The 17301-nt window shown below is 46.1% G+C and overlaps 1 protein-coding gene and 1 long non-coding RNA gene across 10 annotated transcripts in view; one reads left to right on the top strand and one right to left on the bottom strand.

Annotated features, from left to right (window-relative positions):
• Positions 1 to 7: 7 nt before the first annotated feature.
• On the bottom strand, positions 8 to 16658 carry LOC119699411. 8 transcript variants are annotated; one of them, XR_005256408.1, is made up of 6 exons: positions 16544 to 16658; positions 14429 to 14631; positions 11554 to 14007; positions 11343 to 11461; positions 2534 to 4164; positions 8 to 1834 (listed from the first exon to the last, which is right to left on the bottom strand). It is a non-coding gene; the product is annotated as an uncharacterized LOC119699411 (long non-coding RNA). The 8 variants fall into 8 exon arrangements; XR_005256409.1 differs by having other exon boundaries at positions 8 to 1777; XR_005256410.1 differs by having other exon boundaries at positions 8 to 1034.
• Positions 16029 to 17301, top strand: part of METTL24 (methyltransferase like 24) — a 44510-nt gene continuing 43237 nt past the window's right edge. The window contains exon 1 of one of the 2 annotated variants that reach the window (XM_038132839.1): positions 16029 to 16436. In XM_038132839.1, coding sequence (XP_037988767.1) covers positions 16125 to 16436 — 312 coding nt within the window. In that variant the 5' untranslated portion in view covers positions 16029 to 16124. Of the gene's footprint in view, positions 16437 to 16730; positions 16871 to 17301 lie in introns of those variants that run through there. The other variant, XM_038132840.1, reaches the window with a different exon arrangement.

Below are 17301 nucleotides of genomic sequence, written 5' to 3'. Positions count from 1 at the left end.
TGACAGGGCCAAGAAAGGCCACATTCAGCTACCAACTCCTGCTGTTCTCGTGGGGATGAGGACAGTTATAATTTGCAAGGGACAGCTGTCAGAAGAAACATCACCAAATTAAATTATGGGTCAATAAGTGCCTGGGACCAGCCTAAGCCAGCCCTGCCTTCAGCAGGGCTGAAGAAGAATGAAAAAGAGAAGCCTCATTTTCTCAGCTCTGAAAGCTAATTTTGCACTCCCCCCTTTGTCCCTCCATTTGTCCTTTCCAGTGGTATGAGAGGGCAGAGCTGCTGCTTTTGGCAGCAGTGTTGGCGTAGGGCTTGTCAAACTGCAGCCTTGTCCTCAGCTAACACAAAACAAAAAATACATGGAAAAAGAATATAAGAATGGGCTCTTTTTCTTAATCTTTATTTTAAGCTTTAAAATAGCAAACTCTGTAACTTACCCTGGAGCAAGAAATGCTACTAATGCTAATAGGGTGATCATAGTCCCATCAGAAAGCAAAGCTGTGCTTGTGCACTTCTTTTCTGCAGGGTGAGGGGGTTTCTTCTAATCTACTTCTAAAAATTGTCTGGTTGATACAGTGTCAAAACAGGTTTGGCTGCAAAGCATTTCCATCTGGTGTCCTAACTCTGCTCATGGCCAGAAGGGAGGACAGCCACTTCTTGTCTAGGGTCTTCCTCGTCTGAGGGGTAGCTTAGTGTTTCAGATGATTTATCTTCCACAAAGTTGTTCACTTGCTTCTAAAACCATTTACAGTGCTTCTATACTCCCCAACATTCTGTGAAAACAGGTTCGTAAAGGGACAAACTTCTTTGTCCAAGAGCAGAGCTTGTTGCCTTCATCTTTGTCTTGAACCTAAAGACATCATCTGATGCCCCTTTCTTGCATGTTATGGGAGGTAGTGACTCCATGGCCCATTTGAGTTTACAGAGCTCCACCATACTCTCTCTCAGACTCTTCTTTCCCACCTTGAAGAATCTTGGTTTACATAATACATAATTGCCTCACTTTCACAAGCCCTGGTCCTCATGGGGACATACCTGTTGGAGAAGACAGCACAGTAAAGCATAAGCAATCCAGGAGGTTCCTTCTCCAAGTGATAGAGCAGCCAACAAGGCAAGGTGCTATGCTGGACCCTGGTGTTGTCAACAAGGAGGGGCTGGTGTCCCAAGTGAAGATATTTCACAGGGGTCAGTGTTGGGGCTGGTGCTGTTAAAAATCTTAGTCAGTGACATGGACAGTGGGACTGAGTGCACCCTCATCAAGTTTGCCAATAACACCAGGCTGTGTGGTGCAGTGGACACACTGCAGGGAAGGGATGTCATCCAGAGGGACGCTAGCAGGTTTGAGAGGTGGGACTGTGCAAACCTTGTCGTGTTCAACAAGGCCAAGTGCGAGGTCCTGCATCTGGATTGGGCAATCTCAAACACAAATACAGGTTGGGTGGAGAATGGATTGAGAGCAGCCCTGAGGAGAAGGACCTGGGGGTGTTGGTTGAGGAGAAGCTCAACATGACCTGGCAATGTGTGCTCGCAGCCCAGGAAGCCAACTGTATCCTGGTCTACATCAAAGCAGAGTGACCAGCAGGTTGAGGAGGGGGATTCTGCCCCTCTGCTCTGCTCTTGTGAGACCTCCCCTCAAGTGCTGGATCCAGCTCTGGGGACCCCAACATAAAAAGAATATGCACCTGCTGGAGGGAGTTCAGAGGAGATAATTGAAGATGATCAGAGGGCTGGAGAACCTCTCCTTTGTACGTAGGCTGAGAGAGCTGGAGTTGTTCAGCCTGGAAAGGAGACAGCTCTGGAGAGACCTTACAGCACCTCCCAGTACCTAAAGGGGGCTTATAAGAGAGTTGGAGAGAGACTTTTTGCAAGGGCATGTAGTAACAGGACAAGGAGGAACGGCTTTAAAATGAAAGAGGGTGGATTTAGATTAGAAAAAATTCTTCACTGTGAGGGTGGTGAGGCCCTGGCACAGGTTGTATAGAGATGTGGGTGCCTTTTACCTGGAATGATCCAATGCCAAATTAAATGGGGCTTTAAGCAACCTGGTCTAATAGAAGGTGTGCCTGCCCACGACAAGGCGTGGAACTAGATGATCTTTAATGTCCCTTTCAACCCAAACCATTCCATAACTCTGTGACACCTCTTCCCTTCATAATATATTAAAATGCTTTATAGTAATTAATAAGCATTTGAGTGGCACCCAGATACCTGTCCTGAGTAGTACCAGGTGTTTCAGAGGCCATGGCTGTGGCTGGGTAGTGAGGCAGTCTTCATCCCAGCTCAGCCAGGTGTTTTTCTCTGCTGTTAGCTACACTGATTTTCACCCGCCGTTACTTTGTGCAAACTCATGAGATGGTTTTTGCAACTCCTTTATGCAGTTTGCATTTTACTGCCTTGAACAAACTGGTACCACCAGCAGATCAGTCATTTGCCTGACTCATGGGTCTGCGGATGAACACTGACCCTACCACGATCCTTCTAAGATGCAATTGGCAGCTTCTCTCCATTGTGAAGAATGGATGATTTATCCTTACCTTGTCTCTCTATCCTGTATGCAGTTGCTGACTCATGAGAGGATCTTCCCCGTGCCAGATTAGCTTCTTAATGGGTCCTTGGTGACAGATGTTGTTAAAGGCTTTCCAGAAGCTGAGCAGATCACAGTGAGCGGATTGCTCTCATCTGCAGCTTCACAGTTTCCTCTGAAGCTGTCAGAGGGTGGTGGAGCACAGCTTCATAGGCTCTCACTGCAAAGCTCTGCCAATTCTCCCCTCTTAGTCTATATCTCTCCTTGCAACTATTCTGTTACTATGGCTTTTGCTGTTTGCCTGCCACAGGTGTCAGATTTAATGGCTTGCATTTCTCTAGATCCCTTTCAGCACTTAAAAGAAAACAGTATTAATTGCCATCCCTTTTCTTCAGCTGTTTTAAGTAAAAGCTTATGCACTGGCTCATATAGTGCAATAATTTCCATTAGCATTCCTTAAAAACCCACAAGCGAGTAACATCTGCTTTTCATGAATTTGCAACTATCCCTTGCACTTATTTGTTCTAAAGCCTCATCTAACGACCCTTCAATCTGAGGCAGCTTCCCTGCATTATCCCTTTAACAAATGGTTCTTCCATGGGAATTTCACTAAGCTTTTCTGCACTAAACACAGACACGAGTAATCTGTTTAGCTGTTGTGTTAGGATGTGTTTCCTCTCAAACTCCTTTGCCACCTTGATCATCTGCTGACTGCACACCCTGGTCACCTGCAGAACCCTCCAGCAGGCTCCCTACTCCTGCTGGGATAGAGGAGGCTTTTTTGTCTAGTAGCAAGTTTCCTCAAAATATTTTTTTAGTCTTCCTTTCCGTTTCTGCTTTTAATTTGACAGAGTTCATGTCCTTTTCCTAATTTGGAGGGGATCTATTTTGGTTCTTTCCCATGTAATTTTTATCATGCTATTACAATGACCCAGTAATTATCTTCCTTCTGGAATACGTCTGATATTTCTGACTTGTGATTATAAAGAGGTCAAAATGGCACCTTTAAACAAATGTCATCATGATTCTCTGCTCCTCTCTTTCTCCTCACTTCTCCAGTTTCTAGCTTGAAATTCTTCTTAAATTCTTACTCCTTCTCACAGACGTTTTCTCCCTGGTTAAAGTCATGCCACAAAAAGATTGGGCATTCTATTCAGAAACCTCATCTTTTTGTTCCAAAAGCTTTAAATTTGCCAATAATATGCCCTAATATTTTGATAATAATTGAACATTCTTCTGTTTGGGCATGGAAAATTTAAACAATCTAAAATATATCCTAGATACATTGTCATGCTGCCCTGTGCCAGCTGCACACCTGCCCACAAAGGGGAATCTCACTATTTCAGAGCCTTCAGGCCAGCTCACTGACACTGACTGCTTTCAGGCAGTTGAAGTTTGTTGAGATGAGTCCTGGCTTGCTTCAGCTGCCCAGCCCCAGGTGTCGGTCTCCAGTAATATCTCATCAGCCATCCCTGAGTTTCTGCTCCTCACCCAAGACTCATTCCAGGAGCTGAAGCAAAGTTGCGACCTCTGTTGCCTCCCCAGCACCAGCTGAAGCTGAGCCAGCAGCTGAGGAATTTTCAAAACTCTGTTTTGATCTTAAATCTTTCTGTGCTGCCGCATCAGCTCTGTGGATTTCATCTGGAATCACAGAACAAGTGTCAGAGAAACACTCACACGTGGGAGAGGATTAACAGTGGAAGGTTCATTAAACCTCCCTGACCTGCCCGTGCTGATAAAAGGTGTCCTGAAAGAAAGACTTAGCTGTCACCTGGGCAAAGCATTTTATCCCTGTGCTATTCCTTAAGTCCATGCGTGTCTGGACATAAGTTATCCAAACTGTGCTTGAGTATTTCCTCCTTATCCACACTTTCTGATCTATGTTGAAGAGGCACCCCTGGCAGATGGCAACCAATCTGTCACACTCACATGGAACTTCAAAGGTGTAAATGTGGTATAGAAAGAGAACGATTATATTTTGAGACATTTTTATAAATCCTTGCGATTCCGGAGAGCAGATGGGATGTGTGATGGATTTTAGAGCTTGAGCACAAAATAATAGTTTTCTGCAACAGGGAATTTTGTTGATTTTCCTCACAGAAACAATGCCATAAAGTCATATTTCTTGATACAGGCATTTTGCTTCTGTTTAAAACAAATTTCTGGAAAATACAGGAAAATTGGCATTCACCATTCATTACCATTCTCTTCCAGTCAAGGACTATTTGAGATAAACTGCAAATTCATTAGGAATAAATGTAACAATTAGAGATAACATCATGGCTTGGTCCGAGATTTTTATTGTTTTCACAGCAATCAAGTGACTATTGTTATGTTGTCTGCTGCTCTAGTCTACCCTGCTCTATTCCCTACTTTCCACCAGAGGGAGATATTGGATCAAGCAGTTGCTGGAAAAAAACCTCACACCATCTCAAAGAGCAAATGGAGTGATCCTTAATTCAGTGGAAATCTGGGTGCCTGTTGGGCTCCTACATACCTACAGGGCTTGGGGGATTTGGGTGCTTCAGTAGAGCTTTGAAAAATGATCGTGGATCCTTTATGGATTTATGGAGAACACTTAAAAGAAGTCCAATAAAATGTGAAGGTAGCAGCATACCAGAAGTGGTTAACAAAAAACCCCAATAAAAACAAAAAAAACCCCAATAATAATAATAGTCCTAGGTAAAGCTGCTGCTATAGCAGCATGTCCCAGGGTTTTTCCCCCACCAAAAGGCTGGAGAGAAAACCATTGTCTTGGATAGCCAAGTGTCCTCAGTTCCTCATGTTCTGGGTTCTTGGGGTCCCCCAGCCCCTCAAGTTATGCCTGGGGTGGACATCCTGTGGGGCAGTCCCTATGGGGCTGCACCCTGGTCCATGTGTCCACTGGCTCTTGAGCAGGCTCCTGGTGAGCCCAGACACCATTCTGGGTGCTCAGGTATTAAAAATTACTGCTGCTTCAAGATCTGAAATGGACTGGTTTCTTTCTGGGAATGTCCCCCTCATGTCTATTTTTCTCATTGAAGAAGTAAAAATTACATATTTTGGAGAAGGAGAAGCAGACATGAGTCAAAACCAGGCTTACTAAGGAAGAGAGGTGCTGGTGAGAAAAGAAGGGGGGAAGAAACTTTTCTGAAAGTGAACAACTTCATATAAATGGTATTTCCAAAAGTAAAAGTAGTTTCAAGGGAATATCTTTCCTGTGTTTTGCTTGCATCCTTTGAGACTGTCTTACACCACTGACAGCAGCCAGCACTAGGGGAGCACTGCCCCACATCACTTTCCTCTTCTCCTGTTAATGTCCACTACCCACCATATTTCTCACACAGTAAGAGGCATGTACCATGTGTATCACGTGCTGTGCTCCCACCGTTGTTGCATCTCCTGCTTTTTGATTCAACTTCTCCAAAGTCCCAGTCAACCAGTGGATATCTAAGCCTGACATTAGCCTTTCCTTCAATTTGCAAGCCAAACAGAGGAGAGGAGGTTTGTTTCTTTTCTGTGTCATCAGACAATTAAGCAACTGAGCCAGATGTCGGTGTTTCAGAAGCACCTGTGTGTGAGCCTTCAGTCAGCATTCTGGCTAAAACAAAGTTCTGAAAAACAACCCTTCCCTCAGGGAACACAGAAGAGCCATAGAGGGAGCTTCTCTATCACATAAATGAATGGTTTAGATTGCTTCAAGGATCACCATCAAATATATTAGTAAAAACAAACTTCAATACAAATGCAAAAGTCAGTCAAAGCCCGATATATAATACATATGTATCCTTTGTATGTATTATCCATGCAGTATTAAAGGCTTATTCCAATACTGCATAGATAATACATATAAAGGATAATCAATTAGAATCAATTTAGAGTGATTTATATGGAGGCCGGGGATGTAAAAAGGGGTATGGAGAGAAAGGTTAAGGGAGACTCTCTGGTGGGTCATGAGATTCAGAGTGAACTCCCTTGCTTGCTAGACTGCTTCTCAGAGAGGTGCGCACACATGGCTGGATCTGATCTTAGACTCACAGAGAGTCAATTGTTTATGTTTGAAGGGTCTAGAAGCACTTAAATGTTAGATTAACCAAGGATCAACTACAAACAGTAATAGCAGTTAAGGATTCAAGATAATAACAGGCATACTATATTTGCTAGCGGGTGTCCAAGTGAACACACACCCACAGATATGCGCATGCAAATGTACTAAGGCAATACACACACAGGCACAGATATGTAATGTATAAGTGCAAAAGTATGTGTATTAAAACATTTCTCTCGAGAATCAGTGAAACACTCATATCTAATGCCTTTTTGGCATTTCTTAACAGGGGTGAGGTGGGATGTTGAGCCTCAAGTAGTGGGATATCAGTCCAGGTTCTGTTGCCAGGTGACACTTCTCTGAATTTCACAAACTTGAGAGTTTGGCCACTCTGAGAGGGAAACAGAAGGAAATACTGATGTAGCCCACTGCAGTCCAGAAAGAGCTCAAAGGGTGTTGTATTGCACTAAATAGTTATTTAGTTGTTTTGCACTGGGTTCTGTATTATTGCACAATATAGTATGTTTGTATCCTCATGGGATTCCCCTTTTATATCACATGGGCTTTCCTTCCCCCAAAAAACCCCAGTGGTGCTGGTTTGTCCCAGGTTTACTCCTCCCCTCACCCACTCCTCACTTGTATCCCATTGGCTGTGGTCCTCTTATTCCGCCCCCCATTCCCCTGGGTTATAAAGTCTCCCGCCATGGGGCGACATCCCCTTTTCCATCTGGGGGGTCACCTGGAAAGAAACTTAAGATATTTGTCCCCACGTGGAGCAGAGTGCTTCTTGTCTTTTGCCTTTTGTCCATGTAAGATCCTGTGGGCTGGGGTCCATAGCTAGCCGGATTGGACCCAAACAGCTCGTCCAGGCATGATATTCTTATTTAAGACCACTGATTTAAGACCACTGTTTTTAGGGCCATGAGATGGTTGGCTTAAGCCATTGATATATTTTCATCCTGGCTGCAATCTGGGTTAGTTATTATTGGAATTTATGAAATTCCAGTGAGGATGGTACTGTTCCAATTGAGCTACTTTTCAGATAAGGAACATTCCAGGGCTGTCAGGGGTGACTGATTATTCCTGCTGTCATCTCCCACCTTGATAAGGCAGCAGGAGTTCCTGGTACGGTCAGTACCGCCCCCCACCTTCGCTTTCCAAGAGTTCCCGGTATGATCAAGAGATGTTTCACCACCAATCTCTTGTGGAAAGGCCTGAGCAGGCCAGAGGAGAGGGGGGGAAGGATGAACCAATGCACTCATATTTGCTTTCCTCCTTGCCAAACAAGAACATAGTTTGGCTTCAAGGAGATGAAGCCTCTCCTCTGCACAGACCTTGCAGCCTGGTGAGTCAAATGATTTCTTGGTCGGTGGGACAGCTGGTCTCCTTTGAGCATTTGAAGAACTGGATTTGGGCTTCTCACACCCCATGTTGCTGAGACTACAAGAAGAGCAATCCCACTTTAATGTGAGCTTCCAATGAAAAAAAAGTTCAAAGGATATTTTTGAAATAAAGAAGAAGAGGCAGCTGAACTCCAGGGGAAGACTCCAGGAAACAACTCACTTCTCTACAGAGGTGAAGACCCTGAGAAGACTGGCTACCCTGCTTCTGAAAATCCCTCCATAATCCTGGGTGGGCACCTTTTTTTCTGTGTGGTGAGTGTATCTGCACAGTGTCAGCACTCCAGGAATAATCACAGGACGAATTGACACAGAGATTTGCAGCAGGATAATTGCCTCAAACAGAAGGATAAATAGCTTTTTCTGGCATTTAATGGGCCTCTTAAGTGAACAGCAATAAACTCTATGCGAACAGCTGTTTTCCCTCTTTTTCGTCCTTTTGCATCTCATCCATAATTATGCACTAAAATGTTCTTGTCTGGGTTGCTGAGAGCAATCTTGTTGCTGTTTCTCTCTGCAGTGTAAGGCTGAGCACTTCAGCACAAAGATTGAGTAAAAAGCCCTGGATTCCTAAAGGCTCCTGCCACTATATATCAGTGATCATCTTTTTTGCTTCACGTTAAGCCTGAGGGAGAAGTGAGAAGTTAAGGGGAAAATTTGTCTCTTCTAGCTGCTGCTCTACATGTCACCGGGTTGGGGTGTTCCCCTGCAGGTCTTGGTGTCCTGGGCTCCAGCTAGGAGGTTCCTTTGCTTGCCTGGCTTCTGGCATTGACCCAGCTACAGTTCAGGAGAAGCCACGGCTTCACTTTTGCCTTGCAGGAGAGACAAGTGTCCTGTGAGACGCTCCTCCCCACTCTGTGCTGAGTGGACCATGGGGAGATAGCAGAGCAGGCTTTCCTCTGTAGCTGGTGGCTCTGCCTCCAGCCTTGCCCGCAGGAGAGTAGGAGGCACAAAGAGAGCCCTGCAAAAAAAGCCTTTATGCTTTCAGAAACATGTACTTTATCTGCTGATAGAGTACAAAGAAACAACCCTGTTCCTGAGGAAATTCAGTACATTCTGGCAAAGGGATCTCCTTCTAACAAGGAGCCTGTGAGCAAGCCAGGAGCTAGGGCACAGCCACAAGCATTAGCCCAGCTGAGCGTTCCTCACTGGAAGCAATGCCAGTAGAGGTGCCTGCGTTGTCACAAACTCACTCTGTCCTTCCCAGCGCATCTTCGAAACATCCGACTGGCCTTTGCTTCCCACATCCAAAGCTGAGCAGGGAGGCAGACATGCTGCAAGGAGGCACGTGCCGGAAGGATGAGCCCTGTGGTAGCTCATTAAAACCTCCCTATCTTTGCAGCCAATTCCTGGGGGAGGAATTGATTTATAATACACTTGTTAAAATGAAGAAGTGAGACTGTTTAAGGGACTTTCTTAATTCTCACCGATTCTCATGCTAACCCTGATAACCCTGATAAGGTAGCACCTAACCTACATACAAACTCTTGGCTGAAGAGGTTATTCCACTTTGGATCAATGCCGGTGTCTCTACATCATTGATGCTGCTCCACATGACATTGAGGGCAAACTGCTTGGAAAAGAGCCTTCAGGAAGAACACTGAGTTTTATCCTCACCGTCTGCTCCTAGACAGGCTGCTCAGCTGCAGGGGAGCTGTGGCATCTTTTCTGCTGAGGGCAGACCATTTCTCTCCTCCTTGTTAGGATGGTATCTAAGACTTTAAAATGCAACCAGATGGAGGAGAGGACTGGCTGACCACATGGTAATAGCTCAGAAAAACAACCTTTTTGTTACAGATAAAGACTGAATTTAAAAACGTCCTGAAAAAATGAGATGCTTTCCAGACATGTGGATGAGACCTTTATTATAGGTGGATGCATATTATTAAATTGGCCCGCATACTGGTCCTGAACATTTTGGAAAGCCTCCTATCCTAGGAAAGCTGCTTTTCATCCATCAGGTCTCAAGGATGCTGCCAGCCCCTCCCAGCTTTTATTTTTTCCTATTGCCTTTAATGATGCATAAATGATGTTTGTATGGACAAATGCCAGTGTATTGAACAACACTGAAAGACAGACCACAGAAAAAGTGAATATACATTAATTGCGGGGTCTTAATTTGTTTGTGAATCTTCTACCTGAAACATTTTGTTCTTCTCCCTGTCAGTCCCAGTGCTTTGGTCTGCACCTCATCCCCTGTTGGAGACCCCTTTTCCCTGAGTGCTTGCAGATGAAGAAAGGTTTCTCTCAGTGACATCTGCTCCATTGTTCCAGTGCTGTTGCCATCCTCTATATAAATACTTTGGCATTTGTACTGTTCTATATAAGCCCATTAAAAACATGTAATAAAAAGGATTATATAATTTCTTAAAGCCATCATTACTACTCCAGCTGTGGTGTTTTGTCAAATTCGGACAATTATAGATTAATCCCTATGCCAAATTGCAGTTTTTAATGAAAGATATTCATCCTTGAGCTTAGAAGTGTAAAAATGTAAGTCAAATTTATTGCATCCAAAAAAGGCAGAGAGCTGAAGTCAGAATAACACTGAGGTAATCTTTAAAATGTACAGAAAATAGGATTTTTAATAGAAATGCAGGGTAATTTCTAAGCAAAGCTGGACATCTGCCTAGGATTACATTATAGATGCAGGGGAAATACAGATGATGAACTGGTATCACAAAAATCTTTGTGCAACAGTATGTGAACTGCATGTGAGCCATCACTACTTAATTCCTGTGAACTGGAATGTCTTTTTTTTACAATGGCAATACATTTTTGATTTTTTATACTAATATCTCTTCAATAAAATTTGCAGCCCTTATTTTAAAAAGCAGACAGAATTTTGCTTGTTCAGAATGATTGGACAATTTAGTAAATGGCAGGCTGTAAAAGCACTGTTATTCCTATCCCAGACTGAAACACAGCTTCTGGACGCAAGAGTTGTATTTTGTAGATACCCCAAGGATTAGGGTTAAATAAATAAAGTCGAAGCCCAGGAGTAGCAGAGAGCTGCAGATCTCCTCCCAAAGGGCCATCTCATTCTTACTCTTCTTCTCCTTCCTGCAGCAAATGTGTGTGCACAGGTACAGGTATGTATGGGTGCAACCACACAAGGGTGTGACTCACAGGTAAACCTTGAGCTATAATCCCCTCTCCAGGCCAGTAATCATCAACCATCTCTTCTGTCAATTTGGAGCACGAGGCAAGGCTGTGCTGTTCGATTCCCTCTGTAGCTGGAGGGAAAGACAGCTTCTGCCTGTGCCTCGTGCTGTGCTGCTGAACAGCAAGATCAATCTTGTGTTAAGCTGCCTAAACTGCACACGAGCTTGATGAGAGCTAATGGGAGACTGCATGAACATATATTTTTTTGTTGTTATCTTCAAACTTACCAGTGGCGAGCTGAAAAGCCGTTTTAATGATTCACACAGCTTTGCCTTGACAGCTGTTCAGACACGTATTTCTCAGCAGCGGTAAGTGGGTAATAGACCAATACAGCCAATTTACTTCTCTGTTGTTAACATTTAAAAGATAAGACAAAGAGATTACTTCATAGTTTTCAGTGGGATTTAAGGCATAGGAAGGAATAAGCGTTGTACCTACCTGGCAGAGCTGTGTGCAGGCTCCATAGAGGTCTGTCACTTGGTGCATAAAGAAAAACTTCCAGGATTTTGAGCTGCAATTTCAAGGAACAGAACTAAAACCAGGCTTGCACAAAAGCCATCACTGAGAAGTCACCCAGGGAACTACAGACTTTTAATTCCACGTTCCTCAGGGCTATGGCAGAGCTTTCGCACATAAATGCACAAGGCAGTAAACGGGGCCAGGACCAAGCTGCAGACTCAGGATCTGAGGTACACACGTCTTCTGTGGGAAGGACACACCATGCTTGTGGAAGTTTCTACACAGAACATCTCTGTTTTCAAGTGCATGGAACAACATCACTCCGATTTTTGAAGCATTAGTCAGGAGTGTAGTTGGAAGGAGAGGGAAAAAACCCCCTTCCTTTGCTCTGTCCTGTAGATTTTGGCAAGTGGCTCATATCAAGTCCAGAGCACAGAGTCAAAAAGAGTGTTTTTATTCATTTACTCATTTTATAGGAGGAAGATTTGATTTGTATTAACTGCCCATGGAGAATCCTAGGGGATCCTAGTAGCATTTTTCCTGCCTGGGGTTTAATTTTGCTCAGGGAATGAGGCAGACATTTTAACTAACCAGAAGATAAACAAAAGTCCTGACCGTGGGTGGAGGCAGAAGATGAATGGGGTAGGCAAGGTGTTTGAACTGAAAATGGCCATAAGAGAGAGAAACATTAAATAACTGCTGCAAAGGAGAGATTTCACTACCAACAATATCCCAGGCAAGAGGTAATTTGTAAGCAGCAAAGATAGCACAGAAGCAATGAAATTTCATTTGTGTTAAACTTTTTCCTTATAGAGGTTTAGCACTGTGCTCTTACTACAGACAAATTTGCAAATGAGAAAGAAATTTTAACAGTTTAAAGACATTTCCAGGAGAAACTGAGGGAGCTGTAGCTCTGTGGTACCTACATAAAAAAATAGAGACTGCAAGACCAATGTCTGATTTTAGTTATCAGGGCACGAAACTCCCTGTTCTCGGCAGAAATTGCACGCTCACATTCAGAGTCACTGTTCCAGTTACTCCTTGCGTTTCATTGCGGCAGTTTGTGCTCAGCTGGATCCAGCTTGATGAATGTTCCTCTAACACCATCCATCTTGCTTTAGGAGAGCAAGCAGGGGAGGTTATTTGCTGCCTGACTCACTGAGAGAGCATGTTTTGCGAAAGATATGAAACTTTGCAGAAGCTGTATTTCCCAGCAATCACCTCAAAAAGGCCCATCCTCCAGCTGGATTGAGGTTTCATGCATTATGCTAAAATTTTAATTTGCTCTACTTCTCAACAGGCTTTGCTCACACACATATCTTTGCAGTCAATTCCTGGGGGAGAAATTGATTTATAATACACTTGTTAAAATGAAGAAGTGAGACTGTTTAAGGGACTTTCTTAATTCTCACTGATTCTCATGCCAACCCTGATAAGATTTCTCATTGTCCCTGAGATTTCCTGAGATCATTCTCTGCCATTGTTCTTTTATTCTCTGTCTTTAAAAACCCTCTGTTGTGTTTTTAACAGGCAGACTCACATTCATAAGAAATTGCAGGGCAGGGGAATGGGGAGGAAGCACAAGAAATAAAACTATTTGTTAAAACACAAAAGGAAAATGAAAACGCTGAGTTAAATTAGCGAACTGTTCTTTATCAGGACCACTCTTAGCATACCCAAAACTGGGGCTTATCAGCTTTCTAAGGAAGGGAATATTTTGTACAAGGTCAGCACTTACAGTTACAGCTCAGTGATGACAAGAAGAGTGGCTGGATTCAAATATTTGAGCTTTTTGCTGAAACTACACAAAAAGAAGAACAACAAATGAAACTCTGACGCTAAAACCAAGAAAGACCTTGCAGTTTCTATTCTGCTCAGGTCGACCTCTTTTATCTGAGTATGCATTGTTGAAGCTTTTAAGAAAGCTTTGATTTCTCAAGAATTAAACTTCAAGAGAGAGTTTTAAAATGTATTTCTGCACTTTATACTTGTGGAGTCAGCCTGCCTTCAAAACTTCCTCCATAACCATACACACACAAACTTATATTTTAATAGGTCCTTCACATACCCTCATTTATTGACTAGGTGCTGATAGCTTAAAACAACATTTGTGCTAAGAATTTTGTGACATAATACCCCTGCATTTAATGTTCCTGAGGCAAAATCTCTCTTCCCTGAACAGCAACATTACTTTTGTCCTCCATGTGAGTGTTGCCATTTCACAGAGGAGCAAAGTGATGCACAGGCAGACCTGTAACAGCCCAGGTGATGTTCTGCTGATGAACTCCAGGTGATGCTCACAAATGGAGCCAGGCACATGTCTCTTAAGTTGATGTCAGTCATGATGGTGCAGTTGCACTCTTCCTTTGCCCTCATGAATGTGTTCGTTCCTCACATGAGCACCAGGACTTGTCTGATCCATTCATGAGCCACCTAAGTGGGGTGGAAATAGGAAAAGTGTGTGGTTGTCAGAAGGATCCACTTCCAGAGCCAACTGGCTTCCCTGTGGCAAGCATCTGAGGCTGGCCTATGTTGGCTGAAAGCTGATCAAAAGATGGGATGATATCAACAAATGTATCCAGGTCTATTAGGAAACTGCTCCAGATAGGGGTTTGGGTTAGTTTTCATCTGTGCCGGGCCCCTTCTAAGGCCCTGTCATCCTTAGTTGATGACAAAGAAGCCTTTCCTGACACAGGAAAGCCAGGTAGGACTGACACTTACACCCTTCCGAGAGGGGCCTACATTTGTGGTGTTTTAAAATAACCGTGGAATTGCTTTAACCTAATTCAGAAGGACAGTTTGCCTAAAAAATAGAGAACAGCAATGTTTAAATGGCAGGAATCATGCACCTCACCTGCCAGTGCATCTGTGCTTGGAGCCGCACTGAAATCCCACTTCTCCAGACAGATCATTGCTCCCTCCCTTATCTTCCTGCATGCAGCTCCTCCATCTTGCTGCCAGCAGGTCAGGTTGCTCGGCTGCTGGCACACTCCACTTCTGCCAGCACTCCTCTCTGACCTGCTCTCCCAGCAGCAGGCAGCTCTGCCCTGCTCCAGGCTGTGAAGAGACAGGAGAGGTCAGAGAGGAGCAGTGCAGCCTGCTGCTGAAGAGAGGACACAGAAGGAGCTGGGTGCAGCAAGCCTCTCCCTTGCCAGCAGACAAGGCAGGGACACTAGAAGCACAGAACTGCTAACAGGAGACAAGAGTCACAGCCCCTCTTCCCTATTGTCAAAAAAACAGGGAGTAGTCACGTATCCAAGCCCTGCATATCCCACCTGGAAATATATTTATTACTCAGTGAGCTGCAAATTAGTTGCCATTGCCCGGTCCCTGTTCCCGCAGAGTTTGCCTCCTGTCATTGACCCTGCTCCCCACCTGTGCTCCTGCTTCAGAAAATCCCACCAGCCACCCCGCCCTGCTCATGCCTTAGCCAAGGGTTAGTCTTGTGCTTTAGGACCAAAGCCCTCCTGAGCACTTCACAATTCTTCATAATGTCCCCATTGCAAAACAAATGCAGGGCCTCCTGTGCTCCCACTGAGATGAGCAGGATCTGTCCCCTGCACTGCCTCTCAGCTCGTGCAGATCCATTCCTTCACACAGGAAACCAAGGATGTGTCATGAACATCATCAGGATGGTGTGACTGCCCAGGAGAGAGGCTAGGAGGTGAAGTATAAATTTAAAAGAGTAACTCATAAGCACAAAGTGTTGCAGCCAAATTAGGGCACTGCAACTTATGTTTCATGCAGGTTTCTCACACCCTTCAAAAGTCCAGGACCATCATGATTTAACAGGTCACTAACAGCCACACCACTGGTTACTAATCATAGTAAAACTTTCCAAAGCGTGTCTATTTTTGCAGCATTCTTGGTGCTTGTCTATTGATCCAGATGTCCCTGGAGTCAACCTCGCTAGAGTTAGTTATCTGTACTGCCAGAGATAACTGGGGGGAGAAGGAGGGTTTCAAAGACATGCCAGAGGAGCTAGGATTTTGGTGTTATCTTGGCTATCCAAAATCCTTTATCCTTCACAGGCAGCTCTAACCTTACAAGAAGGAATGTCCTTACTTCCAGGTCCGGACTGTCCTTTTGTTTGACTTCAACATAAACAATCCCTAAGACTCCAGTAAAATTTCACTACCTTGTGACATTACAGGGTATAATCTGAGCTAACACGTACCTTAACAAGTCAGCACACTTCCATTCTATAGAGACGGGCTGATACAATAGTTATGGAGGGGGGTTGTGTCCTCTCTCAGGCCCGCTGACACGCACCTGTGCCTACACAGCGGCGCGGCCCCACGTTCGTAGCGAGCACTGCCCCCGCCGAGGCGCGGAGCATCCCTCGGGCCGCCGGCGGGCGAGCACCGCTGCGTCCCGCAGCCCCCGCCGGGCCGGGACAGGGGCATCCCGGCCCCTCCCCGGCCGGCCCCGCTCGGGGCGGGGACTCCCAAGTTTCGGCGGCGGGGGCCGCGGGGCCCGGCCCGCCGGCGGCATGAGCCCTGCGGCGGGGCGGGGGGGCGGCAGCGCCGGGCAGGGCAGCCCCCGACGCCATGCCCAAGGAGCGGCCGCTCTGGCGGGGCGCCGCTTTCCGCCTCTGCCTGCTCTCCGCCGCGCTCTTCCTCTGCCTGCAGCTGGGCATGAGGCGATCCTGGTGTCCGGAGGAGAAGTCCCGGGACCCGGCGGCGGCGCGGGCGCCCGCCCCGTCCCGCGGCGCGGAGCAGCGCCCGGGCGCGGCGGCGGCGGCGGCGGCGGCGGCGGCGGGGGGTGGCCGTCGGAGGGTCACCTACGTGCGGAGCGGCCGGCGGGGCAGCGCCGCGCCCGCCTGCTGCGCCCCGCAGCCCCCGGGCAGCCGCCGCAGGAAGGTAGGGCGGGCTCGGGGGGAGCGGCCGCCGCGTCGCGACAGGCGACCCCGGCTCCCTGCGAGGGGCTGAGGGCGAGCGGGCACCCGGGGCGGAGATGGGGTTAGTACCTGAGAAAAGGCGGCCGGGAGGGCGGTGGTGAAGCGAGATGGTGTGGCGAGATGTCGACTCGCAAAGTGGTCAAGCGACTTTTTGAGCAGCGCTGCTCCGCTGCAGGGAAGCGCGAGTGTGCTGGAGCGGGGCTGGACAAGGAGAGAGCTCGGTCTGAGAAGGTGACAGTGACCCCGAGTTAGGGTGGGCTGGCAGACTGACCCGTCCCCAACAGGATCAAACTTGGGCAAAGACCACGGCCCTTGGCGTTCTTGGCATCCGAGTGCCATTGCATTCGCAGAAGGTCATCAAGAAATGGTTCCAAGACCTGGTCTGCCTGAGAATTGGTGAGTTGGTGAACGAGCTAGTAAATGAACCATTGACAAAGTTCCTAGGCGGCAATGACTGTAAAGCCTTTTGGGGGAGTGAGGACAGTCATTAGGATCTGGAGTTCAGCAAGAGTGAGGAGTGCCTGTGCTACCTCCACCCTCCAGTGAGCTGCGTGTGTGGCCAGTAGCGGGATGTTGCCTTCTTCAGTGATCTCCGTGTCGTCCTTGGTTTTGGCAGATGCCGCGATCTCAGGAACTGCTAAGAGATTCAGATAATGATTTTGTGGAGTTTTCTTTGCAGTGTTTCAGGGGGAGAAGAGCCAGCTTTGAGGATGGTGAAGGAATAGTTTGTCATGTACTTTGGGGTCCAGCTGTCAGGGTGCAGTAGTGATGGCCCATGCAAAGATGTGAAGGTTCTTAAGGAAACTGGAATGATCTTGAGGAGGAGC

This window comes from Motacilla alba, chromosome 3 (assembly GCF_015832195.1).
Source record: "Motacilla alba alba isolate MOTALB_02 chromosome 3, Motacilla_alba_V1.0_pri, whole genome shotgun sequence".
Taxonomy (NCBI): Eukaryota; Metazoa; Chordata; class Aves; order Passeriformes; family Motacillidae; genus Motacilla; species Motacilla alba.
The sequence above is the reverse complement of the archived record's forward strand: the minus strand, read 5'-3'. Positions and strand labels throughout refer to the sequence as shown.